Source organism: Daphnia pulex, chromosome 12 (genome assembly GCF_021134715.1).
Source record: "Daphnia pulex isolate KAP4 chromosome 12, ASM2113471v1".
Classification (NCBI taxonomy): Eukaryota; Metazoa; Arthropoda; class Branchiopoda; order Diplostraca; family Daphniidae; genus Daphnia; species Daphnia pulex.
The window spans coordinates 9,290,230-9,318,096 of record NC_060028.1 but is presented as its reverse complement, the minus strand read 5'-3'; the positions used below and the strand labels follow the sequence as shown (position 1 = coordinate 9,318,096).

General features: G+C 43.4%; 4 protein-coding genes across 14 annotated transcripts; 1 reads left to right on the top strand and 3 right to left on the bottom strand.

Moving 5' to 3' along the window:
• Nucleotides 1-178: 178 nt before the first annotated feature.
• On the bottom strand, nt 179-12,614 carry LOC124209624 (serine/threonine-protein phosphatase 2B catalytic subunit alpha isoform-like). 8 transcript variants are annotated; one of them, XR_006881002.1, is made up of 14 exons: nt 12,277-12,566; nt 6,014-6,217; nt 4,655-4,779; nt 4,285-4,396; nt 4,065-4,210; nt 3,843-3,982; nt 3,701-3,778; nt 3,411-3,631; nt 3,266-3,346; nt 2,525-2,545; nt 1,785-1,869; nt 1,613-1,710; nt 1,062-1,534; nt 530-961 (listed from the first exon to the last, which is right to left on the bottom strand). XR_006881002.1 is itself a non-coding variant. In XM_046607692.1 (13 exons), the coding sequence occupies exons 1-13, from the start codon at nt 12,323-12,325 to the stop codon at nt 1,185-1,187; spliced, it is 1,710 nt and encodes a 569-aa protein (XP_046463648.1). In that variant the 5' UTR covers nt 12,326-12,568; the 3' UTR covers nt 530-1,184. The 8 variants fall into 8 exon arrangements, 4 of the variants coding, with proteins under 4 accessions (XP_046463648.1, XP_046463646.1, XP_046463647.1 ...); XR_006881003.1 differs by having other exon boundaries at nt 1,785-1,860; XR_006881005.1 differs by lacking the exon at nt 2,525-2,545 and having other exon boundaries at nt 179-961; nt 1,785-1,860; nt 12,277-12,614.
• Nucleotides 12,615-13,034: 420 nt separating this feature from the next.
• On the bottom strand, nt 13,035-17,663 carry LOC124209620. 2 transcript variants are annotated; one of them, XM_046607684.1, is made up of 11 exons: nt 17,283-17,659; nt 16,723-16,725; nt 16,249-16,452; nt 16,138-16,181; nt 16,007-16,079; nt 15,566-15,916; nt 15,159-15,467; nt 14,308-15,078; nt 13,964-14,170; nt 13,689-13,836; nt 13,035-13,606 (listed from the first exon to the last, which is right to left on the bottom strand). In XM_046607684.1, the coding sequence occupies exons 1-11, from the start codon at nt 17,483-17,485 to the stop codon at nt 13,397-13,399; spliced, it is 2,523 nt and encodes an 840-aa protein (XP_046463640.1). In that variant the 5' UTR covers nt 17,486-17,659; the 3' UTR covers nt 13,035-13,396. The 2 variants fall into 2 exon arrangements, with proteins under 2 accessions (XP_046463640.1, XP_046463641.1); XM_046607685.1 differs by lacking the exon at nt 16,723-16,725 and having other exon boundaries at nt 17,283-17,663.
• A 17-nt stretch (nt 17,664-17,680) lies between these two features.
• LOC124209622 (protein Dok-7-like) lies at nt 17,681-21,617 on the top strand. Its single transcript, XM_046607686.1, has 6 exons — nt 17,681-17,816; nt 17,996-18,272; nt 18,331-18,481; nt 18,543-18,736; nt 18,799-19,784; nt 19,856-21,617. Exons 1-6 carry the CDS (start codon nt 17,748-17,750, stop codon nt 20,252-20,254), a joined length of 2,076 nt encoding a protein of 691 aa, XP_046463642.1. The 5' UTR covers nt 17,681-17,747; the 3' UTR covers nt 20,255-21,617.
• LOC124209623 (thromboxane-A synthase-like) lies at nt 20,678-27,235 on the bottom strand. Of its 3 annotated transcripts, XM_046607689.1 has the most exons (7): nt 26,970-27,235; nt 24,515-24,547; nt 23,676-24,353; nt 23,099-23,611; nt 22,775-23,019; nt 22,565-22,702; nt 20,678-22,346 (listed from the first exon to the last, which is right to left on the bottom strand). In XM_046607689.1, the coding sequence occupies exons 3-7, from the start codon at nt 24,159-24,161 to the stop codon at nt 22,226-22,228; spliced, it is 1,503 nt and encodes a 500-aa protein (XP_046463645.1). In that variant the 5' UTR covers nt 24,162-24,353; nt 24,515-24,547; nt 26,970-27,235; the 3' UTR covers nt 20,678-22,225. The 3 variants fall into 3 exon arrangements, with proteins under 3 accessions (XP_046463645.1, XP_046463644.1, XP_046463643.1); XM_046607688.1 differs by lacking the exon at nt 24,515-24,547; XM_046607687.1 differs by lacking the exon at nt 26,970-27,235 and having other exon boundaries at nt 24,515-24,676.
• Nucleotides 27,236-27,867: the final 632 nt, after the last annotated feature.

The window sequence follows — 27,867 nt, the reverse complement described above, 5'->3', positions numbered from 1 at the left end:
TATATTCATTTTTGAATCACAATCAAATTTCCGTCATCCGATTAAAACAACGCTACAAGTCGGTAATTTTTTCCTTACAAAAAATTGGTTGGGAAGTGGCTAATAACCACAATCAAACAATTTGATCTCCCCCCCAAAAAATAAATTTCTCTTTGCATCCGCTCACGTTCTCTTTTTGTTTTGTTTCAACAAATTGGATAATATTTTTCTTGTCATGGATTTTAATTGTATAATAATCGAGCGATGACTTTTCAGATCTGTAAGAGAGAAAAGAGAGAGCCGACGGGAGGCCAGTAGGATGATGAAAAAACAAAAAAGCATCCATCGCAAACACACAACAAAATGAAAAAAAAAATAATAATCAAAACGAAATAATTATATAAATCAAACAAACGAGACAGCGCAAGTCCTCACCCAAAAACACGCCCCACGAAACACAACAACAACCAAAAAACGAGGGGTCCAAGGAAAAATGAAAGCGAAAAAGGGAGAAAATTTTGTTTGACAGACAAAAAGGGATTTTTTAAAAAAATTTCAAGAGCGTAATAGTGATTTGCAGGAGATTTTTCTTTTTCCAGGAGGGGTAGGAAGGAATATATATGAAGAAATCGTAACGCTCACACACACACACGCACACGCAAATAGTATTAATTTTTTTTGTTTTTTTAAATCTTTCTTTAAATTCAAGACGAGGAGAGAGAATTATATAAGTGTGATGTTGGCTAAAGAGAAACCGACGGGACGACACACACGCACGAAAAAAAAAATGTGTGAAGGGGAAAAGAATTTAAAAAAAATGAAAATTTGAAACTGAGAGGAACCGAACGCGGCAGGATCTTCAAACGAGCGACGTTATTTTTGTGTTTCTCCCACATGTGTGTGATGTCATTTTCTTTTTAATAACTTGTTTCTCTTTTGTTTTTCCCCTTCATTTTGTTTCCAATCCTCCGTCTAGTGGGACCTGTTTTCGTTTGTTTTCGACAACAACATTTTTCGTGATCGGAATGAATGAAAATAATGACGACCAGAAAAAAAAAACGTGAATTGATAAATTATTATACCGGGTCGAGTTGAGGCTGAACGGGCGGCGGCGGGGTGGTGGTGGCGGGAATTACAAAAATTGAAAGAAGAAGAAAAAAAAAATAAACGAGAGAGAAAACGAAACGAAATCACTGCCGACTGGCTCAGGAGTGACCGTGGCCACCACCACCACCACCTCCACTTGCGGTCGGGACGTGCGAGTTACTCTTGGAGTGGACATTGTTGCTGCCCGCGCCTCCAGCGCCTCCTCCTCCTGCGCTGCTGTTGTTGTTGACGCTGACGCTGGGCACGTGCGAATTGGCACTGGCCTCGGCCACGACGGCGGCCGCCGCCGCCGCAATCGGTGAGACGGGCGACACGCTCGACGAATTGGACGACGCGTGTAACGGCGGCGGAGCGTCATTGCGAGGTGGCATGCGCTCGTTGATGGCGTCTAAACCTTTGGCCTCTTCAAACGACCTGATTTGGTGCGTGGGAGAGAATCCCTGCAAAGCTGGAAATGGAAAAATCAAACGACATTTAGAATTGACTCCAACACGTCCAATCAACAGTTTTTCGATCCAGCGGCTACCGTTTCTTAGCGTCGCTTTGCCTCCAGAGAGGGCGCCGAGCGGTAAGGATCCAGTGGGGGTGAGCCCTTTGAGTTGGAGCACACTTTCGCTCTCTTCCCTGTAGAAATGTCAAAAATAAATTTTAAATAATTTTGTGCTTGGAGAAAGAAGAAAAAGGGACTCGGTGGTTACCTCAAGACGGAGAAGACGCGGGCCATTTTGCCGATAGCTCGAATTTTGTTGCGAATCACTTCTTTACGGATGGCAGCTGCTTCCCCTTACAGAGAACATGATCAGTTTGGGTGTGAACTCAACACTCGATTTGACTCGAATGCCACCAAAATGTTGGAACGTAAAAACTATTAAACATGTTCGGGAGAAGGAAAGTTGACAAACAACCAACACGACATTTCGATTCGAGTGGTGGAGACCAAAGATCAACCCGAATGAACGACAGGGATAAGATCAGTCTGAAGTGTGATGGCAACTGGCAAAAGGTGATGGATCGAGGAAAAATAGAAACAAGCGACTAAATGCCATGCAAAAATCATTACAAGGTTCACAACTATTTTTCTCAAACCGGGCAAAGGTAAAACAAATAATAATAATAATCAAACGAAAATGAATTCACGCGCGCGCACACACACACACACACATAATTAAACGCGCGCACACACCGAACTTGCCCAATGGTGTCATCACATCATCACAAAATGTTTTTGTTTTTGAAAATGTCCAAGAAAGCCATGCTCTTCTTTCATTTCGATATTTTGGGTGGGTAAGAAAAAGTGGGATTTCCCTCGACAAATTTTGTAATTTAATTCTGATACCAAAATTAATTCTTACTTTTGTTTATTATTATTAAATTGATCTTTAAAGAATTCGGGGGGAGAGAGAGGTGGGCCGAGGGGAAATTCATCCAAACTACTCACCATTGAGTTCCAATTTCCCGCCTATGAAACCAACCAACGGAGCAACGGACGGACGGACGGACAGACGGGGTTTTGTATGTGTGTGTGGGTGTGTGTGAGAGCGACAGATAAGAGAGAGAAAAGAGAGAGAGATAGAGAGAGAGAGCACAAGTAATAGGACCACAAATGAAAGTCGTTTCAATCGTTTTGAAGATTTTTCCTCCAAAATAATTTTACAGACTAAAATAACGGGTCAATTTTTGAATAATAATAATTTTAAAAAAGCCAAAAGGGAATTTTTGAAAAAAGGTTAAAAATAAATAAACCCAATGAATGAATGAATCGAGAGCCTGCCCCCGGTAAGTGTGTGCGCGCAAGGGCTAACGGGGCCAATGAAATAACCGATTGAAAATTTTTTTGTTTTAAATCATAAAAGGATCAGTAACGAAAAAAATAATAATTCAAAAGCTTCGACTAAAAAAACCAGAGAGAAGTCAAGCCACCATGGTTATGTTATACACATGATTTGTGATTTAATGGAAACATAGAGAATAAACGGACGGAGACTCTGATTTGGCTTAGATGAAATCAGGATCAATGAATTAGGGTTGAAAAGTTCGTGATTGATCGATTTAAAACAAGTGTTTAAAGGGGTCTAAAGAAGAATCCGAAATAAACTGGGAATATGATCGACATTTTTGTGGGATAGAAATGGGTCAGGAGTGACACAGAAAATAAAATAACTGCCCCGGAAGGACTCACCGTCTTCGATGCTCTCCTCGCCCTCAGAGACGAGTTCGTCGTCGGAGCAAATGTTCAAGACGTTAACCAGCATTTCCGTCACTAAAAATTCAAACCGAAATGAAATCAATTTTGAAATGAGTTGAAAAAAAATAACAATGCAGACCTTTCTCTCCGACAAAGGGCAGAGACCAAGTGAAGACGTCCATGAAATTGGGTAGCCAGTAAGGGTGAGGCGAGCAGTTAAACTGCCGGATATTCATCACATTATTCTCGTACTTAAGCACGGCCGCCTTGTTATTATACACGTCCAAGTAATTAGGAGCGCTAAATATGGTTATCAACGAAGGGAAACCGGTCGTCTGACTTTTCCGATACATTCGGTAACTAATGGGAATCGGTAGCAAATAATACAGGTCAAATTACAATCGCAAATCAGAATAACAACAAACTTACCCAGCATCTTGAGCTTCGTGCGCTCGAATAATTGACAGGAGATTATTCTGTTGAAGGAATTCACAACAGGCTGCATAGCTGTCGGTTAAAACCAAAAATATTCAATTGACAAGTCGAATTGAATTGGTTGACTTATTTTCACCTGTAGAAGTAGGAACAACCCCTGACAGAGTTGTGTGAAAAGTGTTCGGCATTCTTCTCATTGCCAAAGTCTTCCAGGGGGTCAGACCAGAGGAGGTCACACATGGGACCGAATGCCGGTGGCTCCTTGAACCGATCCAGCTGCCAAAATACCAAACCCAAAAAGTGTCAAGTTGTAAACTATCCAAATATGGTGGCCTCATTTTTATTTTATTATTTTTACCTTTCGCACGTCATCGAGCGAATGGATCTCTGGCGAGAGACCGCCATGGACGCAGAGGAACTGCTGGTTCATCAGGGCGGCCAGCGGAAGGCAATCAAACGCCTCCATGCAAGCGTCGTAGACACGCTCCGAATACTTGATTTTACCTGTCAAACAAAAAGAAACCAATTCATTGTTGTATCAACAAATTTGGTAAAGAAAAAATGACGTCAAAACTCACATTCTTGTTTAAAGGTAAAGTACTCCGTCAGATGCCGGCATTCGTGGTTGCCCCGCAACAGGTACAGGGTGGTCGGGTAGCAAATTTTCAGCGCCCACAAGTAGAGGACGCACTGCACACAAAGACCAACCGGATGCATCAAATGAGAACAAATGAATCGATTAGCCGACACATTTCAAAGGAAATTCGTGAGCAATTCAAACGGTTAGCGTGAAACCCTTTCCCCCCACTATTCCTCAAAAAAGACAAATGAGCTTTTCCCTTTTCTCTCTTTCTCTCTCGACACATCAATGACAGATGGTCGTACATTTAGTCCGGTTATTATATTTGAACCATTTGGTGGAAAGAAATGAAAATGAAGACGCATTACCTCTATGCTGAAATATCCTCGATCGACGTAATCGCCCAGGAAGAGATACTTGGTATTGGCCGGCGATCCGCCCACTTCAAACAGTTTCATCAGATCGTAAAACTGTCCGTGAATGTCGCCACAAACTAAAAAACAAAAACAAAAAAACGTAGTAAATTCATATTAATACCAACATATACAAAAGGGGCAAAAATAATAACATTACACAGACATACACAGAGAGAGAGAGAGAGCCAACGATCCATCACAATCGATCAATGTCTCATATAACGTCATTGCGCGCTGTAAACGCTAGATGGCTCCCACCAGCCTGTCCCGTCCTTAGACATAGACATATACATAATGTAATATGGTGAGCTGCTGCCTCTGCTCCCAAATCGATAGAGCACACACACACATATATACACACACACACACTGCAAGGCAAAAAGGCATTATATGCCTCTTCTATATATCTTTCTTTCTTCCTTCTTTTTGTCTACCCCACCGAAACAACGATCGCGTTTTTAGGAGCAACAACAACGTCAAACCGGGAGAGCCGCGTCTAGACACAGCAAATGAAAACGGGGGATATGGGTTTTTTGTTTCGATTGCCCCCTCTTTTTTGCTTTTATTCTACAGTATCATATAAAGAAAATAAAAATAATTCAATAATAATAAAAAGAGAGACTAGTAGACACCTGTGGAATTATGAACCAACATGCTGGTTGCCTATTTGTTTTGCAGGATTCGATATGGCGGTCTAGTTTTGTTAAGAAGAAGAAGAAGCGGGCATAAAAATCATCAGGGTCATGTGTGTGTGTGTAGGGGGTTGAGAGAGAGAGAAAAGAGTTTCGTGTAATTGTACAGTAAAAACTTGGGATCGATAGTCTGGCAACATTCGATCAATTTCCCCATTATTCTTTAGCGTCTCCCAATTTTCATCGATCCATTTCCGTTGCGTCCTTTGTGCAGAGACACAAGTTTATTATTGGAAATAAACTGGATCAAAGTGGACTTGTTATTCAAACAACGCGATAAGTGAAGATGTGGCAAAGAGAGTAGCTCAGATATGTAAATTTTATGGAGATGAGCTAAACAGAAAAAGACACTTCTTCTTCTTCTGATCTTTCCCCTCTCTCTCTCTGTTTGCTCACAACCTAATCAGCATTCCGGAAAGGTTAGGAGGCTCGGGGGCGTATCCATCATAATCACGATGCGGATGTTTCACAGTTAGCACTTGGCGCTGCTATCTCTACTCCGTGACCCCGTTATTCTATCCACTCTCAACTTAAATGGCAGAAACAGATTGAAACTATTCAAAGTTAACCAACAAGGAATGAAGGAAGGAGCGAGCGTTATGAAGGTAATATAACGAACCTGTGACGGGAGCTTCAATGTCAATCATCGTCTTCTCCTGGCGGAGTAGAGCAGCTCCCTCGTTGATGATGCGGAGGGCGGCCGCCTCTTCGATCCGGCCCTCCAAAATGAAATGCTGCTTGAGCACATCCGGACGAGGTTTGCCCGTCTTCGTGTCAAACACTTCGGCCACAGACAATTTGCGACTCGGCGGGAACGGCACACCTAATTCAAAAAGGACAAACAAGAAGAAATTAGTTACCATCTCGACCATCTTTTTATATTCACATCACGAAATTCCAATGTTCCCTAAATGTTATTTTCGTATATATCCATTTCTGGGAAAGAAAAACTCGATCCATTAGTGGGTTGTCCCTCTAGTGGGACCGAGAGAGTCTATACTATAAGCCGGAACTGTGTATGTGTGTGTGTGTGTGTGCTCTGCTGTTAAGAGCGATACGCTCGGCGTTGATGGCGGTGACACATGACAAGTTTATACGTACCACCTTTTCTTATATTTTGCCCCTTCCATTCTCAACTCAAAAATAGCGTCTCTTCACTCTTATATAATCTTTGCACACACACAACAGAGAGAGAGAGAGTCGTCATGTCAACATGAAAGGCACCAAGGAAATCATAATAAAAACGCGTGCATTCTATGTGTGTTGTTGAAAAAAAGTTTCAAACTTTTATATTCCAGAAGAAAGAAAGAAACTTGGGAGAGAGAATCGCTGGTAGATTCAAGTTTTCCCCCTTCGACTTTCTCATTTGACATCGAATATTCAAGTTAGTTTTTGTTTTGTTTTTTTGATCCTGCGCTCAAAAAGGCGGAGTTCAAATCTCAAAAGGAAACAAGTGAATCACGTTTGATTGGAGGACAATGGCGTCTCTTTTTCTACTGTACTGACCTCATCACCTTCACCCCGGGAGGTTCAATTTCCCTCCTCGTTGATTATTTGAAAAAGCTTCCGAAAATAAAATAGAGAAAAATGTGTGTGCGAATTATCGACGCCCGGTGATAAAACCCTCCCATCTTTTGTGTGTGTGTTCGTCACACAGGTTGGCGTGTCACGCCAGGTCTTGTGTGTGTGTACACACATCGCGCCATCTATATCCAACTGGCAACGACAATAATAAAAAAAAAAGGAAAAATAATAATCATAAAAGGAAAAAAGAAAAAAAAAAGGGAGTGCCCGAGACACACACAAAGTGTCGGGAATAGAGAAACTCTGGTTGCCATCGATAACATAACCCACCCACCCTCCCAAAAAAAGGATACATCTGAATGACATTCATATTTCTTTTTTTTCCTCCTTTTCCAACCGTTCCTACTGGTCGAGTGTGTGTACACAGAGAGAGAGAGAGTACGAACAACATAACGTCTCGGGCGGATCCCGCGGCTTTGCTTTCGGCTTCGTCTGCCCCTCCTTCATTTTCTACCCTCCCTTGAGCCCCACCGTGAGCAAAGAGAGAGAAGGGTTTCACGCTACTTCTTTCCACACACACACACACACACACATTGCAACTTGCCTCTTTTTTTTTTTTCTTCCTAAAGCTGGTCATAACTGCCAGCCAGCGAAAATCAATAGATCTCACATGCGCAAACCTCCCACCACCAGAAAGGGAAACCGGTGCGACACACAAGACAACAGGACGACGACGAAAAAAAAATAAATAATAATCAAAACCTTAAAAGCTTTGCCTGTCTCACTTTTGAGAGCTCCTTGCAAGGAAACCAAAAATAAATATAAAAACTTTCCGCCAAAAGTTGGCCCACCGTTAATCAGATCACGTCAAAGTTCCTTCTTCTCATATTGTTTGGCCATCGGGTTCGATTCGAAATCAAAACAAACACAAACAACATTTTTTTTTACGAGAAATTCACGCAATAAAAATAATAATATGCGGCGCAGGCGCGTGAAAAAAAAAGAAATGAGACCCCCCGGCAGACAACAACAATTGTCGTGCGCTGACCCATTAATTTCCCACGAGATGGAAAGAAGAGAAAGCGGGATCGAAAAAATGGTGGGCCTCAACAATCATTTCCAATTAGCCGCTATTCATCTTTCATTCTTTACATTTTAAATCATCTAGAGAAATAAGAAATTAATTCAACTCGTTTTAGAAAAATAATAATTTTCAATGGATTCGACCCCACCCCAAAAACAACTGGCAACCCCACTGAATATTGGCATGTTCACGTTTAAAATCGTTCAAATACATCGCTCCCCCAACCCGGTTGAATCAACAAGAATTTCCAGCATATTATAAACTTCCCAGTCCCAAACTCTCAAGTCCTTTTTTTTTCCTACTCTCGTCTGTGTGTATATTTGATCGATCGTCCCGAAAACGACACGCACGCTATATAACACACCTGCAGGGGCTGGAAGGTGTACAGGGTGGATTCATCGTCTACTCTACACACACAAGGCGAAAAAAGGGGGAGAATTTTAGGAGCGAAAATGAAGGTAAGATTTCGGTCAATGCGTCGCGTCACGACATCATCATCACTTCGACCCGTCCCGCGTGAGTATAAATTTAACCTCCCCGTCGCTATTTTTGATGTGTTTGAGCGGGTGGGGGGAGACATGAAACTTCACGGCCCAGGTAAGAAAAAGAAAGCTTTTCTCCGGGGCTACATAGGAGCCAGGAGCCCGTAGAAGGGGGGGATTAGTTTTCAGCGTGAACGATCTGTGTCCGTTTTGTTGCGGGGGGAAAAAAGGTGTGGGTAAAATGACAGGATCGATCAAACTCCCGCTCGTTCAAGGGCATAAAAAAATGACAGGGACAACCCCCTCGTACAGAAATAAAAAAGAAATGAAAAATTTTTCGTGCGGGATGTGAAAGATTCACCAAAAGAGAGAAGGATCTCTGTGTGCGAGTGTGACCGAGCGTGAAAATGGCACAGTACGAACGGGAGAGAGGAAGAGGAGAGAGATGGAACGGATAGAATAGCAGCTGAGATGGGAGCAGCAGCAGCAGAGAATAGGCATCGGATCAATAGGAGAAGACTGGTGTAGTAGTAGTCGTCCAGGGGGTAGTAGCAGCCTCTGTGTGTGTGTGCGTGCTACATCTCTTTTCCATCTTCTTATTGCCGGGACTAGACTCTCCCGTCGGCCATTCTTTTAGCCGGAGCGCGCCATCATCATATCCTTGGAGAGAGACACAGACACACAGACATGCTCGGCCATGTCCCTCGACTCCGCCTCTCTTCTTCTTCATCATCTTTGCGCCACGAAACAAAACTCGAAAGAGAGAGAGAGAGGAGGGAGAGAGATCTCGGGATGGATCGCTTCCGTATCGAGCGGGATCCGCAATGTCGGGTCTCGGGCGGCGCTCATTGGTGGTTGCCGCTACTGCCGCATCATTTCCCTCTCTCTCCTTCTTCTTTCCCCCTTTTCACCAGGGCGAAATATCATCAAAGCCTGCACCACACGGGCGGGTGGAACGACTTGATCCCGCGGGATTTCCTTCCCAACGAAATAAAAATAAAACACAAAAAAAGAAAAGAAAACGACGACGACGACCTAATTCCATCGGGAATGTATGGGGTGATCTATCACATTCCGTGACTTGAAAAGATCTCCACCTTGTTTTTCCATCACACCTCTCTTTCTTCCTTTTATTTTTTTCGGGTCTTGCGTGCAGCCGACGACAATTAGTTGTGATTGGAGGGACATTCCCGAAAATGGGCAACGACCGTCGTCTTCCACATCGATTTCACCATTACTAATTATCGTTTCATTAGTCTGATTATTACACAAGACTAAACATTTCCTCTTCTTGCCATACACACACACAAGACAAAAATCAATGGACCCCCCCCTCCGGCCGGCTGGTCCACTATCTTTTCAGATCGTCGTGTGTCGTACAAAAGAAGAAAAAGACGGCGGAACCCTTTAGATGTGAGGACCAGCACCAACCAAAGCCCAGAAAAATAAAAAATCGATAGTCTACTACGCCTACACACACATACAACATATAAGACGGATCTTCGCTAGAACCCAATTTTCTTCCGCCCAGGCAGAGTCCGGCCAAAAAAGAAACGCGCCATCAAAACCGCTCTACACACACACACATACCACTGCGTACACACACACCAAAATCTTTGTTCTTTTTATTTTATTTTAGGGGGGAAAAGAAAAATAAAATAAAGTTTTTTTGAAAGAGATACAAGAGATCCCGAAATAAACCTCGCGGGACTCGTCGTGAAACCCCCCTCCATCCCTTATACGTTTCCTCTGCGTCTATTATTGAATCCGGACCGCACCACATTCTCGTGTTGGGCTACTAGAGGCTTTATCTGTCCCAAAAGAGTCCCAAACAACATCCACCCCAGCTGATTCACAATCAACTTACGCATTTAACTTAAATTCCTACCGGAATCAAATTAAAGTCTGGCAACTTTCGACAAGAACCAAAACAAAAAAAAAAATCTTCAAATTGGATTTAAAATACAAAACAAGATGGCTGCCAATAAGGAGGATTAAAGTTTGACCTTATCTTGGATGACATTTTAGTAGCCCATAGTCCCGAAAAGATGAGGTGGGAGGGGATTTGGACCACACCCAGGAAAATTTCGTTTTCTAATTCTCTCGCCACCATCGAGGTAAAGGTTCTTTACCAATTCACAGGTGTCGTTTATTTTGTGAAAAGGGAAAAAAAAGGGGAGATCGGATGGAGTGGTGGGGTAATCGAGGGTTAGGAGAGCTTTTATTGATCCGATCCCGCACACACACACACACCCGAAAGCAGCTCCATGGCAAACTTGTTGTACGGCCATTACAGTGAGTACTACTACGAGTAGTTTAACTTTTGAGAAAAGGTCACGTTAAAGAAGAAAAAATGTTTTTGTCCAAATTAAATGCCAACAACAAAGTCGAGGGAACTGGATTTAGACCTCCCGAAATAATTCTACCGAGCGTCGAGCTGAACTGGGAAAAGAATAGGAGATGTCGTCGATTTTTCACAAGAGTCTGCAAACGAGGAAAAGAGCTAAGGAGCCGAAGGAAATGGAGACTTTACAGAGAACTGAGCTGTGGTCACCTAGGAGACCCCAGCGAGGACGAGATGAGGAAAATAAAAAAATCCAAGAGCTTTTATAATCCAGGGCTACTGTACAGCACAGCTCCTTTTTGATCTCCGGGAGAAAAAAAAACCTCCAATCAACCCAAACCCCCTCCCACCTTATGGAGTTGCCAACCTGGTGAAAAATCCGTACACGGTCGGGAGTTGGGCTGCGTTCACAACCCATCTCTCCTCCTGTGGCCAGTGTAGCTCGATCAATACAAACGCTCTCTGCCATACAGTCAGTCTCTCTCTGGGCGCGCAGGCACCGAACGATACCGCGGGATTTACACCCCACCCACACACACAACGCCCAATCTCCGGGAAAAAAGAAAAAAAAGACGAATTTCATTTTTTCCGATGTATCCTTTGTGAAAATCCAGTTACACACACAATGGGCTGTGGTGGAAAGATAATGATTTTTTAAAAAAAAGAATGAAATTCGAATTGAAGAACAACAGACACCTGAGGTCAGGTGAGGAAGATAAAAAAGGTTGGTAGGCGATTGCGCGGGAAAAACTGGTTTCCTTGGCCCATAATAATAATACCCCCAAGTAAAAAAGAAACTTTTGACGTAAGTGGAGCTCCTTGTTTAGTTATTCTCTCATTTCCCTACAGAATAACTCAGGGGAAAAAAAAGTCACACACACACAGAGAAAAAAAGCCATGTTACTTGTGGTGTTATGGTCGAGCCTCTAGGCTATCTACCGAATGCAATAAAGAATGCACGAGAGAGAGAGAGAGAAACACCACCACAAACGACATAATGAAATGGCACTTTTGGCAATTTCAAACCACACAAAAGTTTCGTCAGACCTATTTCTTTTTTTCCTCTTCTAGGGGTAAAAATAAAAAGACAATCAAAACAATGCTTCTTTAAGTTTTGAAAGGTCGGACCCACACACACCGACAAAATCAGTGTCAACAAATACGGTCGATATAGTGGACACACCAAAGTTCCTCGAAAATTGGATGCCCTGGGCTTTGACACGATTTAATAGAGAAATGGCCGACTCGAAAATAAAAAAAGAATTAGAAAATGATGGAAAACATACAGGTTTCTAAAAAAGCCTTGTCCAAAAAAGGACCTCTAGGCAGTCGCCACCAGCAGACACCAACACACACACACACACACAGACGACGGGATCGAAACGGGAGAAATGGGGATTTATACAAGACAGAATGGGTTTTTCGACCGTTGCTTTTTCAAACCTTACTTTTAATCACACGCTCCGTGGTGGAGATTTTCTGATTGTTGGATGACATGGCAGGTAATCCGGGGAATACGATACACCTACTACATCCACTCGATGGTCCAACAAACACACTGATATCACCGGATGAAAACGGAACGGGGAAAAGGTGAACAAAAATAACGACAAACGACCAGTCTCGACTCGACTCGGACGTAAAAAAACTCGTTTCTACACACCAGCAGAACGGGACTGTATTCCCGAACGAAGTCCCTTGCTCAACTGAACCAGACTTCGCTGCTCGATGGCTTGACGGCTGCAAAGAACTTGACCCAACCCCTCTCTCTGTGTAGTGTGGTGTGCGTGCAGGAAAAATGGGAGGCCGGACGCCAACGCCACCTAGCGTCGAAATTACCAACTCGCTACAGCGAACGCAAGACTACAATCGACCCGTCTCCGTTACGTCTCCTACTATGCCCACACGATCAATAAACCACACACACACACGCAGACACAAAAAAGAAAGAATAGTTGATCCCGGCAACCATAAATCAAGATCCTCGAAAAAACAAATGAATAGCAACAAGAAATAAGTAGACGAAGGCAGAGTGGGAGGTATATGAGCAGTACACTACAGTTGGTGCAGCGGAGAAAAGAAAGGGCAAAAAAAAATCAATTTAATTTGCCACATCCATCACTGGGAAAATTGACACATTTCACAACGTTCCAGCCGCTTAAAATTGCCTATTCAATGTTCTTTAAGTCATTTGATCATACCAAGGTTTGGGAAAAATAAACTTTGATTTATATTTTTGTTTTTTTGTTTAAACGACGGACGTGAACACTTTCAAGATCAGCGACTTGTCTCCTTCACATATCAATTTTTGTAAGGCAAGAGATATGAAGGGATGAAAAAAGCAATATCGAAAAACAAGCTCACATTACTGACTCGGAAGGAAATTGAATAAATCAGCGCAAATTGATAAATTTTGAAAAAAAAAAAAGAATTGGAAGGTTATAGTGAGTAACGTTATAACCACAGATATACACAATTTTCAGATATATATAGAAAAAGGGGGGGGACGAAAAAAAAAATATAAGTAAACCAACCAACCAACAAACAAACACAACAAACAGTCCTCAATCACAATATCGTCACGCCACCCATGGAGTTGACCGCCGGGCTGTGTACAGAGCAGCCGGCCATCAACAACGGAAGGTCTTGATTTTCGATGTCCAGTAAGCGAGTCACGCGGTCAATGTTCCATGATCGGATCGAAGTCGAAAGCAAGGCGCCCAAGTCTTCACTTTTTTGGCACAGGAAGCGCAAACGGCTTTCGACATGATCAAGGCACTGGAAGAAAAATAAAACATCAAGGTTCCCCCTCATTATACAATTCAAAATGTTTTTGTTACAAAAAAGATAAGATTCGAACCTGTTCTGCATCACGCATCATCAACCAAAGCAGTTGAGTCGATTCGACCAGAGCAGCCACTTGTCCGGACATGGTGACAGGCACCCAATATTGCTTTGTCCGTGGCGGAATGGTCTCCTCTTCAACGCAAGTCAACACTTGAACTTCCCTGTTTGAACAAACAAGCGAACAAATTTGGGTTATTAGAACAAGTACGTACGTGCTGTGGCAAAAGAACAACAAGAACAAAAAAAAAAAACGGGAGACAACGGGAAATTCCAGCATGTCTACTATACCAAGTGTCTGTGTTGGCAACGATGCAGTGGACGGTTTTCCGGCGGGCAGAGGCAGCTCGCAGATCGAGTTTCAAGTTGCTCAGCCAGTCACTTTGGCTGGGATCGCAAGACTGCAGGGTCCGTCCGGCTTGGTATTCGTCCTCCAAATCGGTGCCGTACATCCAATCGGATAATGACTGGTCGTTGATGGGCATCTTGGCACACACACTAAGAGAGATATCGAATGAATCAATGAATGAATGAAAGCAGAGACACCGGCGGCGGCGACCAAACAATGTCATTATAGATTAGAAAAGTGGGACAAATCGGGACAAATGAAAAAGGGAAACAAAATAAGTCAATACCTTGGAATTTGTACTTGAACAGGTCGTGTTGTGCAGGCGGCAGCGGCTGTGCCGTGTCCTCCTGGCTCGTTGCCCATCGGAGATTCCTCTCGCGAGTTGGATTTATCCGGAATACTGCCAACGAAGAAAGCGCACGAGGCGGATCTGGGCTTGTTGTTGTCTGTCGTGGCTAATTCTTCCGTGTAGAAATCGTGGAACCCGTTTTTAGCTATAGACGAGATGAGATTGGCAAAGGCTTTCGTGGGATCACGTTTGGCAATGGTGTCGGGCGAGAGCTGGAAGCGTACGTCGTAATAATTCCTGAGATATCGAGTGTTCTCCAGTAATTGTTGGCTACTTCGACGGTGAGAAGACAACAGGCCGGGAGGCGTTCGCCTTTCCAGCAAACTGGACCCGTTCCTCCGCATTGGCAACACGACCGGAGATAAGCTCGAAGCGCCATCCGCATATCCCAGCTGGAACATGCTCTTCGAATGGCAAATTTGTGTCGAGTAATCGGCCAAAGTTTCATCCATCGGGTCTCCATTACTGCCCATCAGCAGCCTTGGTGGATGGTCGGAAAATGTCATTTCAGCCAGCGGATGGTCCGCAGGGGCGGACACTCTGACGAAATAACTAAGTACGTGCAAAAGTCTTTGGGCAAGTCCGCCATCTTTGCTCAAAACCAGGACTCTCGTGCCGCAGTCGAAAAATTCTGCCGGTTCCGTGACGTAAGAATACAGCCAATTTACGTGGTACGTGAGCAAAGCCGAGAGTAACGAGCTCCAGAAACTAAAAAAAGAAAAAAAGGAAAATAGTTTGACATAAACATGCTATTCTTTTTCCTTTTGTAGTCTGCCAGTTATTCTCACAAGCGAGTCAATTTTGTGTCCGTGTCGGTGACGATCGATTCCCAGTTGGTCATAAAGCGCCGGGCCATTTGCCGACGATTGGAGGTGGCGAATGAAGAGCCCATGACCATAGAGCAAGCCGGAGTTTCCGTGCACCTTGGAGCGTTGACTAACCGGTTCATGTCTTTTTCAAATTGACAGATAGCTTCTTGAATAAAACTGTGGAAATTTGTACGGCTGGAGTAGGCCCTCAAAACGCCCAACTGGAGCCGCTGGATGAAATGTTCGACTAGAGGCGCGTTTTGACCGAAGACGACCTCGCGTGCGGAACTGTCATCAATAAATACCAAAAGGAAAAAGATTAATCTAATTGCAGCATTCTCTTTTTAAATAGAAAATTAAACTCCCGAGGAGGAGTAGATTATTACGTTTCTTTGTGTTGATCGGTGGGTGCGAAAAATAGCGCCATGGCCAATCGAGTCTTGTGGTTACGATTTTGCGGTTGGTTGCCATGCGAAGGATTGGGACTGGCACTATTAAGCAGAGAATCGGATGCTGCTTTGCGAGCGGATGCGATGCGTGGTATAATCAGCGAACCAGAACCGAAACTTGTTCTCGAAGAAGCGCCGCTGGTTGCCAAGCTGATGCCGCTACTCCAACACGCACTGCTGCTATTGCCTTCCGCTCCGCCTTCCACCCAAGTCTCCATGTAGCCGCTATCCTTCGGGGCATTGGCCAATTTGTCTGCTTCATTCACATTGCTGGCAGAGTTTCTGTTTCTATTTGTAAATAAAGTTTTGCAGGGGGGAGAACTTGCGTCACGAGGTGAAACAAAACAGTGGGGGAAATTACGTAACGCGCATATATACCTATTAGCAGTTCTCGACGGTTGCTGGGATAGCGGTGGAATGAGGAAAACTTTGCTAAGCATCATTTCATAACCTGCAGAGGAATAACGTATTCATGATTATGAATAATTCAATTTTAATGCTAAGCAGACCTTTCCATGGTGCCGAGGTAAAATCATGGACTCGAAAATTATCCCTGAAAAACACCAGATGGCATTTTAGAGAAAGGAAAATCAATAACAGCTTAGATTTACAAGTCCTACCCTGAGTATTTTAAGGTGGCGGAGCCGAAGACCATGTCTTTCATTAAGTTTCTTTCTTCAAGTTGGAGGTCTTGGAATTCATCTTTAAACTGAAGCCACGGTCCTCCTCCGCCCCCTGAATCAAAGATCAAGCGCCGACCGCGGACTTCGCACTCACGGAAGAGCAACAGTCGAATTTGAGCGGAAGTTCCCAAATGATTAGAGCTGCAAAGAGAGAGAGAAAAAAAAACAGCATTATTACAAATACGATGAAAAAATATGTTTCGCCGGATGTCCAAAAACAAGTTAGATTTTGACAGTTTGAAATTAAATGCGAGAACTGGCGAGGAAAGGCAAATGAACGATTTGTGTCTCGGAACGTGACGTGCGTCAGCCGTCTACCCTTTGGTTTGTTGTTTTCGCTACTATTATAAACGTTGGCATGGAAAGAGTCATAGGGCAGAGACGGAGGTAGGGAAAATTCCACGTGACTACGAACTACGTAAGAAAAATCTAGGGCGGACCACATGACTTTGGAAATGCGGGCCGTAAGCTATTTATAGAGGGGAAGAGCGCAAGTTTTTAAATTTTGGCGCCGGTTTAAAATCAACAAATTGTACGTCTTGATAACAAAAAAGAAATGAAAAAGGTGTTATTGCCAAATGTTAAAAAACAGTGATGGTGTTCCTCCTCCTTCACCACAACACCACATTGTTCTGAGAATTGAGAGTTTTAATAGAATACTTGGCATTAGACTACACATGAAACACAATCTGTTGATTGGGTCTGGTGAAAACAGCTGAAACTCCACGAAGAATTTGATACTTTTGGATGGCTCAGCCTCTTTGGCAAATTTCCCTCCAACACATTGTATCCATGCTGGATTCATACAACATTCCCAGGGAAATTTATTAAATGGCAGCTGGTCTAGGTTACGCTATTTCACAAAAAGATTTCTAATCAAATTGACCATGTTTACTCAACACATCACACATCATTTAATCTGATTAAAAACAACCATGATGCCTTGTGACACATGAGCATAAGTCACTTACCCAATGTTGTCTCCATTTGTGCTGACTTTCTGAGAATTTTTCTGGTTCTTTACAGCTTCCAAAAGAGCTCCGCGCTGCCTGCTGGCCTGCTTCTTATTCGTCAATAAACACGTATCGGATTTGCTGTTCAAGGACGTACTACTACGAAATTTTCTAGGGAAAAGCTTGTTGATTAAGGCCATGACATTGGAAGATATTTGCATTAAAGTGTGCGCGGAATCGTCGAAAAACTCACTCAACTCATTTCCAACATGATTTGCAAATATATACAACTGAAAAGGGCAAACAAACTGAAAGAAAAATGAAAAGGGGAAAGCTGAGAAAGGCGGCCGACTAGTGAGAGTGTTTTCTTTTCGAACCGAAGCAGACGAACGACGCCATCTGACGATTTTCCCATTTTAAAGTTGCCCTGTAAACACGGAAAACTGACAACGCAGCCAATTTGTTTCGTTGCTTTACACAAACATGGCGGAGTTTAAGAATTTTGACAGCTCTGTCCTTGAGGGGCACCTAAAATTCAGAGAAAAGAAAACAGTACGTAATCATTTTGCTGATGCTAAATGTTGTAATCGCGTGTGCATTATTTTTAGTTATTTTTATGGGATTTCTGTCGTTTCCTTTACCCCTTTGGACTCGCGTTTGTTGGAGATCATTAGAGCAGAACCGCCTGCTCGTTTAAAACTATTTATCGTTTTGTTTGTTTTTTATTTTAGTGGAAGAGACGGTGGTGTGTCGTCCGGAGACTCTCCCCTGTGGCCAATTCACTGATAATGCAATTCTACAAAAAGTCATTGAGCAAGGGCAAAGGTTCACAGTCCAAAGCCTCACTTAACTTGGAGCATCTTTTGGGCTTTGAGAGCTGTTTCCTGCTTCAAAAAGAATCACAGACATTGGCAATAGTGTGCAGAACATTTGTCACTGTTCTAGCGTTTGAAAATCGTGAAATGCTACTCGAGTGGCAAGCACAGATAGCTGAAATACTTGGCCACAGTATGTATTATTACAATTGTTTAATCTACAAGTCCAAGCTAATTATTTTGATGTTTAGGTGAACGATATGAAGTCCAACTTTTAAGTGTTCCAGGGAAGTTGGAAATTACTAGCAGCTCAGCTGTACTGCATATCAGAGATTGGCAGTTCTCATTAATACAAGGGATACCACCACGACTCATAGGTTACTGGAACATGGCAGATCTTAGGTGAGCCCATTAATTAAAACTAAACCATGCTTACAGCCAGTATTAAGCCGAATATTTCTAGACGTTTCGGAGCAGTGGATGACCGAAGGTTCTGCTTCGAGGGTGGTTCTCGTTGTTCGTCAAGAGGATTCGAGGGAATATTTGTCCTAGGCTCCTCCCAAAGTCATGAAATTGCCAATAAATTTGAATTCTCCGTTCGCGGCCGCCTTTCCGAATCCCAACGGACTCGCATCCATCCGTCATCCACGTTAAATGGTGAGCCAAATTGACTAAACTGTTCATTAGCAGTTTGTTGATTACAATTTTGCTGCTCTCAGGATTGTTAACTCCGATGATGCGACATCGGTTGAGCGTTAATTCTCGGTGTCCGTCACAAACAATGAGCAAACCCAACACCCCGTTACTTAGCAGCCAACGCCGGGCTCAAGAATTCTGTTTGAGCCCTCCCTGTGCCCGCCACACACGCTCTTACTCTCAACAGCACAGTCGAACCAGCAGCATATCAAGTGGAACAAGACTCAGCACAGCTCTCCAACGCTCGGATCCCGAGCTCCTCTACGACAAACCGCGTTCCCTCAACGCCACCATGTCGCAGGCCGTCTACGAAGTTTGCGGCGGAGGAAACAACGAATCTAGACCTAGTTCCACCCTGCCGACAAGTCATTACGACACACCTCGGAGGATATTGCAGAACTTGAATCAGCTCTCGTGCACCTCCGAAGCCGCCAGCGCCACCCAGTCAATTTCTCAGCCAAATGGAAACACTTTGGAGGTACCGAGAGGAATCAGTTCGCTCTATGCTACCGTGACCAAGTCGAAGAAGTCAAAGAAACCTGTGGACGCCAGTGACGGTGCTGTGGACGTGACAAAAGCATCAGTGCCAGTAGAAGTCCAGGGATATTTGGTCATGCAACGAGGGCAGGGTCAGTGGAACCAGCAGTCTGAGGAATACGTGCAGATGCAGTCGCTACCCTGCAGTCCGGCCACGTTACTCCAACGACAGCGACGCTGTTTAGAATCGGTTGAGCAGTGCACTCGATCCTGCTGCAGCGGAAACAGTGTAGATAACAAAATGTGGTCCGATCAAGTCTATCAGAACTCGCTCTGGCTGCAGCTGCAGGCCGAAGGAGCCGCTGTCGATTATCAAAACCCGATAACCTTTCGTTGCCTCTACTCCAAACCGTGCTACCCTCACTGCACCCTGCCGCTGCTCCACTCACGTTCGACAACACACGCCAACAGTAAAGCGGTTCCTCTCCGGTTACGACGCTCAGCCAGTATGCCAGCATCAGCCTGTCGTCAGGTCAGTTTAATTTCAGATTTTCTTTCACTTCATCAATCAAAGTTGAATTCATTTTTCTTGTCATTCGTTAGGGCAATCGGGATTCATCAGATTCGACGGATTCCGGCGTCAGCGTAACAGCTGATTCTCTCTCTCATCAAGTTTCAATGGGTCTGGCCGGATGTAGTTCAAACGGCGGATGTGCTCACCATCATCACCACCATCATCTGTTACTATCACGTCATTGGTCACTACCGCGACCGCACGTCACAGCTCAACAGATTCCCAACACTCGTCTGTGGTATGACACGACGTCACAGAATCCATCTGCGGCCTCCACCTTTTTGGCCGCCCAGTCCACCACTTCTTCAAGTGGTGTCCAAGGCGACGGCGGGAGCAACTGTCAAAGTAATAGCAGCAGTTTGTCAAACATTCTAGACCGCCTGGAAACGCTCTCGGTCGCCTCTATCGGGTATGAAACTTGCGTCTGAAAGAGAAGGCGGGTTTCCTTTTACTCCCCTCCGCACAGCACAAACCGCCCATTTTCTTTTTTTAACAAGAATTTTGAAATCTTGCCATCGTTCAGCTATACGATTTAACATCAGACACAAACTAATACGTAAAAGATTTGTACCTGGTTCGACGCAAAGAAGAAAAAAGAAAAACACACAACGAGAAAGTCTAAAAGGGGAAAACAGGAAAAAACTAAATCGTCAAATCATATTCGTGTATACTATAATAATGTGTATCTCTTTCTCCCATCTTTCTGGTCAGCGAGCTCTCTACTATTGCGATTGCCGCACTGCACTAGCCAAAGAAGTCGAAATAACTGAATCTCAAAAATTGAAAAAAAATCTTTTAAAATTGCTAATAATGAATTATCGATCACGGCCCGTATGGAATTTTTGTTTTTCTAAACTGTGCGCGCGCTCGTTTGGGGTATCCTAGTCTTCCGTGCGCGCCCGCTCGTATCAAGTTTCTCAAAAACGATCCTTTTTTTTAAATTCCCACCATTTCCTTTTTGCAACACTCCGTTCTTTTTTCTGCCCAGCAGTTAAAAATATCAACTCAGTGAATTTTTACGAAGAAGAAGAGAGCTCTATGGAAAGAAAAAACCAAAAACAAAAGTAATATTTATACAAAAATCACTTACTTTATTTTGTGAAAATGAAGAATGTCCAGGTCCTTATAATTCACCTGTCTCTCTCACCTCATGGAAAATGTGTTTGTTCGTTTGTTTGTTTGTTTCCCATGCAAATGCCTACAGGGTTATGGAATCCTCTCATAATTGGGTCAATGGCACAAACAGAAAAGCCAGGCAATGTTTCAGGAGCACATAGGAAAGTAAGAAAATTGATCCCACCACAACAATATCAATGAATTTATCAATGTTCTATATACTCTTATTGTAATCTCATGATATATTTTTTTTTTCTCCGAAAATCGTGCGTCTCTGTTTATAAATTAGGAAATCTATCCCAATTATATCAAAAAGTAAAAATTGAAAAAATGTCACGTGATTTTTTTTAACGAATTTTGTGTAGTAGTTTAGCGAAAAAACCAATAAGACAAAAAATAATGTCAAATGTAGTAGTGAAAAAAATGAAAAGTGGAGAGAAAAACAATGCAAATAAAGAGACGATATCTACACACACACACACGCTGAGCACTGAGTTAAGTCGCAACTTGTCACCCCAAGAAAATTATTGTGGTCAAAAGAGATAGGAACGCAATATTTTGTTTTCTTCTTTCTTGTTTGAAACTCTCCAGGATATGTGAGATATGCCAGGAGAAAAGTCAAACAATAAGTGGTGGAGATAAAAATAAGGGAGAAAAGAGTTCCAATAGTCGACATATTTTGAAAAAACAACGTTAAAAATGAGAGAAAAAAATGGGCGAATTATTGAAAATTGCGCACAGAAGAAGGAAACACGAAGAAAGACTCGCCTGGAACACACTTAAAAACATTTGCTGTTTGACACTGACGAACGTCAAGTCAAGAGCTAGTTCCCTGGATACTGATGGATCGACTTCTGACGTCATCAAACAACATGATGGGTTGAAAGAGAAAGGAAATAAGTAATCAAATCAAAGAAGACATAACAGAATCATATGAAGATTAATGTGGTGGGGTGGACACGATAGAGAGAGAAGGGGGGGGGTATGTTTGACGGCGTATCAGCAGTAAACACGACGTTTTTTAAAAGAATCCATCAGCCCATATTGAGGAACAGAAGCTAATCACCGGTGCGTCATCATCGTTTTGTTCCGATGCTGCACAGGTGCAACGCGGAATTACTTCCCTTCTCATATACTTTTAGATCAAATGTAGCGAATTACTCGCTCTAACTACTAGACACAACGGAATGAGACAATCATATGCTAATTTCTACTACCAAAACGGGTCGATCCGATTTGGAATTTGATTATTTTTTTTTGTTTTTTATTATTTCTTACTTCGGTCAGCAAGCCGATGTTGCATCTCTCCTTTCCGCTCGTAACCAAACGCCATTCTTAGGATTGAGAGTCACCGTCGGGACCGAGAGCGTCAGCTTTTCTTCTGTTCGCTCACAAGGCACCAATCTGCAATATCGAAAAAAGAGAGGAATTCAAATTTCGATTGCAACTATCAGTGAGACGGCCTTAATCTAGCGAGCACAGACGTTTTACAAGTACAAATAGACAGATGATCGCCGTTGTTTGTTTGTTACAAGATTAGGCGATATGTCAAAGTGAAAACGTGCCAAGGTTTTCTTTTTATTTTAAGTGAGCTCGATCAAATAACCCGATTTAAAACTTACCGGTATTTCATGAGAAGCTTGGCCAGGGCGATTTTAGCTTCCAGGCATGCGAATCGGATTCCAAGACAAGAGCGCGGTCCGGAACCGAACGGAATCCATGCCATGGGATGTCTGTCCTTTTTCAACTCTGGTTCGAATCTTTATGAAAGAAATGGAGTTTAATTAACAAACAAGTCACGAAACCAAAAATCAAGTATTGATTGTAATTACCGGTCGGGATCGAAGCGGTAAGGATCCGGCCACAAGTTGGGGTCGTGGTGGACTTGCCAAATGGGAATTTGAACATTGGTGCCGGCCGGGATGTGAAATTGACCAAGTTGGGTGTCTTCAGCCGCCTCTCGGTTCACGAACAACACCACAGGTGGGAAGAGCCTCAAGGCCTCGGAAAACACCTGGTCCAGGTAAGTTAACTGACTGATTTTGTTGTAGTCTGTCTCAAGATCGCCAGAACTTTCCTAAAAGATTGGTAAAAAACAAACAACATTAGTGTTGGCCTTGTTAACTTGAGAGTGGGACGGAGTGATGGATTCTTACCCCCAGGTGATCCATTAGTTCCTGATGGAGTTTCTCTTGGACGTCAGGATGAGTAGCGATCAGATATGCGCAGTAGGTGAGAGCATTAGCTGTGGTTTCAAAACCACCCAAGAGAAAGACCCAGGCATTTGCAATGATCTCATCGTCCGTCAGCAATTGATTGGCCCGGCTACGTCCGTCAGCATTTTCACTCTCCAGACGATTCTCAGATGCTTCCATCAACAGTTGAAGGATGTCGTTGTGGCTGGTTGGAGCGACTCCCACTTGGTAGTCATTTCGGCGACTATCAATGACACCTTGAACTTTATCGATGATGGACTGCGTGAATTGACCACAAGGCGAAGCCACTCGGCACACGACGGCCAGGATCTCTCTGACGAGTGGGAAGAAAATGGCCAAATTGATGATGGGATTGTTGGCTTGCTTCAAGAACTGACGAAGAGAATTGAGGAATTCATCGTCCGGTTTACGTTGACAGTCGACTGTCGTGTTGAGTGCGCATTCAGCAATCACCTGGGGTTTATTTAAAAGTTGAATGAAATTATTCGTCTGAAATGGAGTGTTTTAGTGTTATTACCTGGCAAGTTAGACCCTGGAAGACGCCGTAAAAGTCGATGTCCCTTTGACTCTCGGCGTGGTTGCCGACGACCTCCACCAGAATGTCGACGCAACGATTGATGGTGCAATTGATTTTGCGCATTTTACGAGCGGAAAATGTTGGCGAAATGACCCGCCGCACCTCCTTCCATCGCTGACCGCGCAGACCAACCAAGGTGTTGATTACGGGTCTGATTTCGATGCCCATAGCCGGCCGGTTGACAAACTTGTGGAAGTCGCGGATGAGAACTTGCTGGATCAGATCCAGATCTTTAACCACCACATAAGGCTTCATTCCGATGTAATAGCCGTAAAAGTCACCAAATTCCGCCTGCCATTCGTCCATGATGTGGATGGGCACCAAGGAGAGGTCTCGCATTTTATCGGCATTGCCTTTAATCAGATTCGGTTGCGGTCCGGGAATGCCAAGTCGACGAAAAAACTGAAACGCCCGACGTCGGTACATGTAGCTGTGAAACAGCGAGATGGCCAGCAGAGCCAAGCAGACAGCTAGTAGGTGATTGGTAACGTTCCAATTGGCCGGCCATTGTTTTCCCAAGGTCCATTCTTCTTTGACGAAGATCCACGACGACAACTGCGAGGCGACGACGTGGATGATTCCATCGAAAAACACAATCAACCCGAGAAGTAGAGTAATCTGGAAAAGAACACAGAAACAATAACTCATCTTTTCTTCTGTCCATGGAAATTTCTTGCGCTTTTATATCTAATGAGAAAAATGCTTAATCATCCTACTACTCCAAACGTAACCCCGTCGTCGTTTGAATGACATAATAAAAATTAAATATTACTAATTACCTGAATCCCTTGAGGGCGTTTGCCATTGAATTGCTGAGCCATGGTTTTTAATGACAACCAAATGTGCAAAGAAAAATTTAGACAAATGATTAATGTTAAACGCCTTTTAAGGTGTGTAACCGAGAGATGAATATAACACTGTGGATGCAAAATGATCAAAATCATTCGCCTTTTATATACCAATTTCAATCCTATCAAACTCCATACGGTAGGAGTTGGGGGCGGTGGGGGAGAGATCTGTCCAATCATGTAATCAGATGGAGTAAAAAACGTGATTGAGATTTTGCGTTATCAAAAAAGAAAAAAGAAAACGATTGACGTGTTTTTTTTTATGTGACAAAGTCCGTCTGTCTCACGTAGTCATTCCTATTGTCATGTTTTATTTTTTTGTTGTTTTCTTAACATGATATGCCTCCTTCGAGATTATTGGATTTGATTGTTTGATTGGATATGACTTGTGCAAACAAAGATTGAGGGAAGGGGAGGGTTGGCTGTCGCTAGCCACAAGCTACCGACACCCTTTGGAACCCGGACTTTCCAATTTGATTTCGATTAAGAAGATGATGGATGTATGTCAAATCCATCTAGTGTCTATCTGTCTGCCTCTTTTCTATAAGCGGTTAGATTCTCAAATAAATTATTTGGCTTGCATAAGCTGAATAAACTCTTCTGTTGCCATGGTGACCATAACCGAGCCCTGCGATTATTAGGCAAACAGATCAATCGGTGGGAATCCCAATATTTTTTTCTCGATAATGAATTATTGGCTCTCTATCGTCGGAATGATTGCGTTTGACCAAGGATTACTGACGCACACAAACATGAAAAATAATAATGGTTGATTGATGGGGCGACACACGTAACAAGCAAGCAAATTGATTTGACTAGTGTGTTTGCTTCTCCTCCTTTTCCTACAGAGATAAGGAAATCAATTGAGCGGGAGACAGCTACGTGAAAATAAGTGGGGGAGGTGGACGAAATAGTCTTTTATCGCAATAAGCTACGCAACATAAAACGATACACATTTGTGGTCGGGTATCTACTACCGTGCATTCTACCAGCGCATGCACACGACGGTCGCGTGCACTTTGTTTCGTTCGATTGACGTCAGCGAATTTTGTTTTGCCCATCAATTCTCGTATTATCTCCTTTAATTTTTGAAAAGATTACCCAAATCGTTGGTCTTTCACCTCATCATCCGACATAAGGCGTTTCGTAAGTTGACTAGCCCGTCCAACTGTCTTCGGCTATACCGAAATCCGACCGCTCACTAAACTTTAACGGTTCTGTTTGGAACGTCATCCCAAAGTTGATTCTTTTAAGTTCACGTAGTGTCGGACGATACGAACAGCTCATCATCTGCTCTTCGACAGGTTTTAATGATCCGATAAGCTTCATGCCAGCTAATCCGTCATTCCGATTGACGTCAGTACCGTACTGACGTACACTCGAACTTGTTTTTTTGTTACTTGTTTTCTTGTTTTTGACGGATTGGACAAAATGGCCTTTTGATGCAATAATGATTAACGTACGCATATACAAGGGGGACTGAATTACCTTACCGTTCGCACACATTTCAGTATTCTGTATAACCCCACAGACTCGAAAACCTGTTTACTAACCGTTACACGTTCGTCATTGTTAACCGAATAACAAATTTTCGATTTCAACTTTTGCCCGGGGATAAAGTAGCGCTAAAGCCCGCTGGCAATATTACCTGTCCGAGTGATGGGGGGAAAAGAATTGCTTCTTTGTGCAAAAAAAAAAAGTTACTACCTGGATTCTAATACTACCTTTCTCCCCTCGACCAAGTTCTCTTGAATCGTTATGTAGCCAAACTGTGTTGTCTAGTGAGGGTGATAAGGGCGCTATGGGAGCTCAGAGAAAGCTTTTCGAACAATTCAAAAGAGCTTTCTTCTTCTATTATCGCTTTTTTCGCGCATCCATCTTGGCCGTTGCGACTTTTGGAAGTAAATGACCCCATGGGCGACGACTTTTTTACCATTAGGAACTTGAAACCCCCCGTCAATTTAAATCCTCGGTAACCAGAGGTTTCTGTTGGGAATTTTCTAAGCGGATTAAGATTTTGAAATGAGGGGGGGGGGGGGATTTATGACGTTGTTTCTTGTTGATTTAATAATGTGTGCGCGTTTCATTACTACTATTAACAGAAGACAGGGGGATACGGTCGTTAAATCGAGGACCGTGTGTGAGTTTATGGCGGCGCCCATAATTTTTACGAGATTTCGATAGGAAAGAACAAACAACGCGCCATTAGATCAAAGTTCGGCGCCCAAGAAATATTTGTGCGGGAGGTGACAACCAATAAGGAAGGGCCCATCGCAGTTACGAGGAGATAACCTTTGCGATAATTTGTTTTTAAAAAACTGGGTCATAATGATGAAGCACAATTTTACAGTTAAGGAATTAAATTTGAAAAAAAAAATGTACTTACATAAGGTTGAAGTTGAGGGCGACATGGCGGCGTTGCAGTTCATCCGGGGGTAGCTCCTCACATTTCGTTTTTGCTTCTTTTGACGTAACAATTCCGGGTGGAGAAAATACTCTCCTCCACCCGGAATGGAACGTCACACACACACGAAATCAAGTTAATTCACTACATTTTTGAAACACTTATTAATGTTAAAGGTGAAAAAATAAAAACTACCCCCGGGAACGTTGGCGGAGTGCGCCTTGCTCGCCGTTCGCTCCTCGACTGAATCGATGCAATAATTCCGGACGGCGAAAAAAAAGAGAAAAGAAGAAAAAAGAGAGAGGGAAACATCAGCGCATTTTCTCCCTCTCCCTTTTTCTTCTTCTTCTCCCCCCTCCTAGCTCTAAGACTCTCTCTCTACATGTATAATAATGTGGGTTACGTCAAGAATCGGTAGGGGGAAAAGACACCCCCCTACGTATACCCTACAGCTGCTCAACGCGCACTCGTTCGCTTCTCGGCAAGATCTAGGTCAAGTGTTGCATAGCTACGACCGTTACGCCACAAGCGTTTTCGTCGACCCCTCCGCCTCCCCCCCAACTGGATTTTTTCGCACACGTGGAGTTCTTCCCCCTCTCGAATTCGCCATCCGCAACAACCCCAAACTCCCCCCTCTCTCTCTCTCTTCCAGCTTTCTCTTTTTTACCCATTACGTCAAAGTAGGTCATCCTTCCCCCCTCTTCCTTCTTCTGGTTTTTCACTGCGGAGCATTACGTCTTCTTTCTTCGTCCCCCCCAAAACAACTTCGGGGTCCATGAAACTATGACCCCATTTCGAACCCCCTCTTCTTTTCCATCAATATTCTTTGCTAGGAGACGGGGGGGGGGGGGGGGGGGGGGGGGGGGGTTGAAACTCGGCC

Excerpts from the sequence above, each read along its gene's own strand:
- LOC124209624 (XM_046607692.1), bottom strand. The coding sequence starts at position 12,325 with ATGTCATCCAACAATCAGAAAATCTCCACCACGGAGCGTGTGATTAAA. Across the intron at positions 4,780-6,013 it reads CATTGAAGCTCCCGTCACAG|TTTGTGGCGACATTCACGGA; the intron begins GTTCGTTATATT and ends TTTGTTTTTTAG. Across the intron at positions 3,983-4,064 it reads CGCTCGATGACGTGCGAAAG|CTGGATCGGTTCAAGGAGCC; the intron begins GTAAAAATAATA and ends GTATTTTGGCAG.
- LOC124209620 (XM_046607684.1), bottom strand. The coding sequence starts at position 17,485 with ATGCAAATATCTTCCAATGTCATGGCCTTAATCAACAAGCTTTTCCCT. Across the intron at positions 13,837-13,963 it reads GTTGCCAACACAGACACTTG|GGAAGTTCAAGTGTTGACTT; the intron begins GTATAGTAGACA and ends TTGTTCAAACAG. Across the intron at positions 13,607-13,688 it reads TGATGCGTGATGCAGAACAG|TGCCTTGATCATGTCGAAAG; the intron begins GTTCGAATCTTA and ends TTTTTCTTCCAG.
- LOC124209623 (XM_046607687.1), bottom strand. The coding sequence starts at position 24,556 with ATGGCTCAGCAATTCAATGGCAAACGCCCTCAAGGGATTCAG. Across the intron at positions 22,703-22,774 it reads TACCGCTTCGATCCCGACCG|ATTCGAACCAGAGTTGAAAA; the intron begins GTAATTACAATC and ends TCTTTCATAAAG. Across the intron at positions 22,347-22,564 it reads AAGCTTCTCATGAAATACCG|ATTGGTGCCTTGTGAGCGAA; the intron begins GTAAGTTTTAAA and ends TCGATATTGCAG.
- LOC124209622 (XM_046607686.1), top strand. The coding sequence starts at position 17,748 with ATGGCGGAGTTTAAGAATTTTGACAGCTCTGTCCTTGAGGGGCACCTA. Across the intron at positions 17,817-17,995 it reads AATTCAGAGAAAAGAAAACA|TGGAAGAGACGGTGGTGTGT; the intron begins GTACGTAATCAT and ends TTTTTATTTTAG. Across the intron at positions 18,482-18,542 it reads TGGAACATGGCAGATCTTAG|ACGTTTCGGAGCAGTGGATG; the intron begins GTGAGCCCATTA and ends GAATATTTCTAG.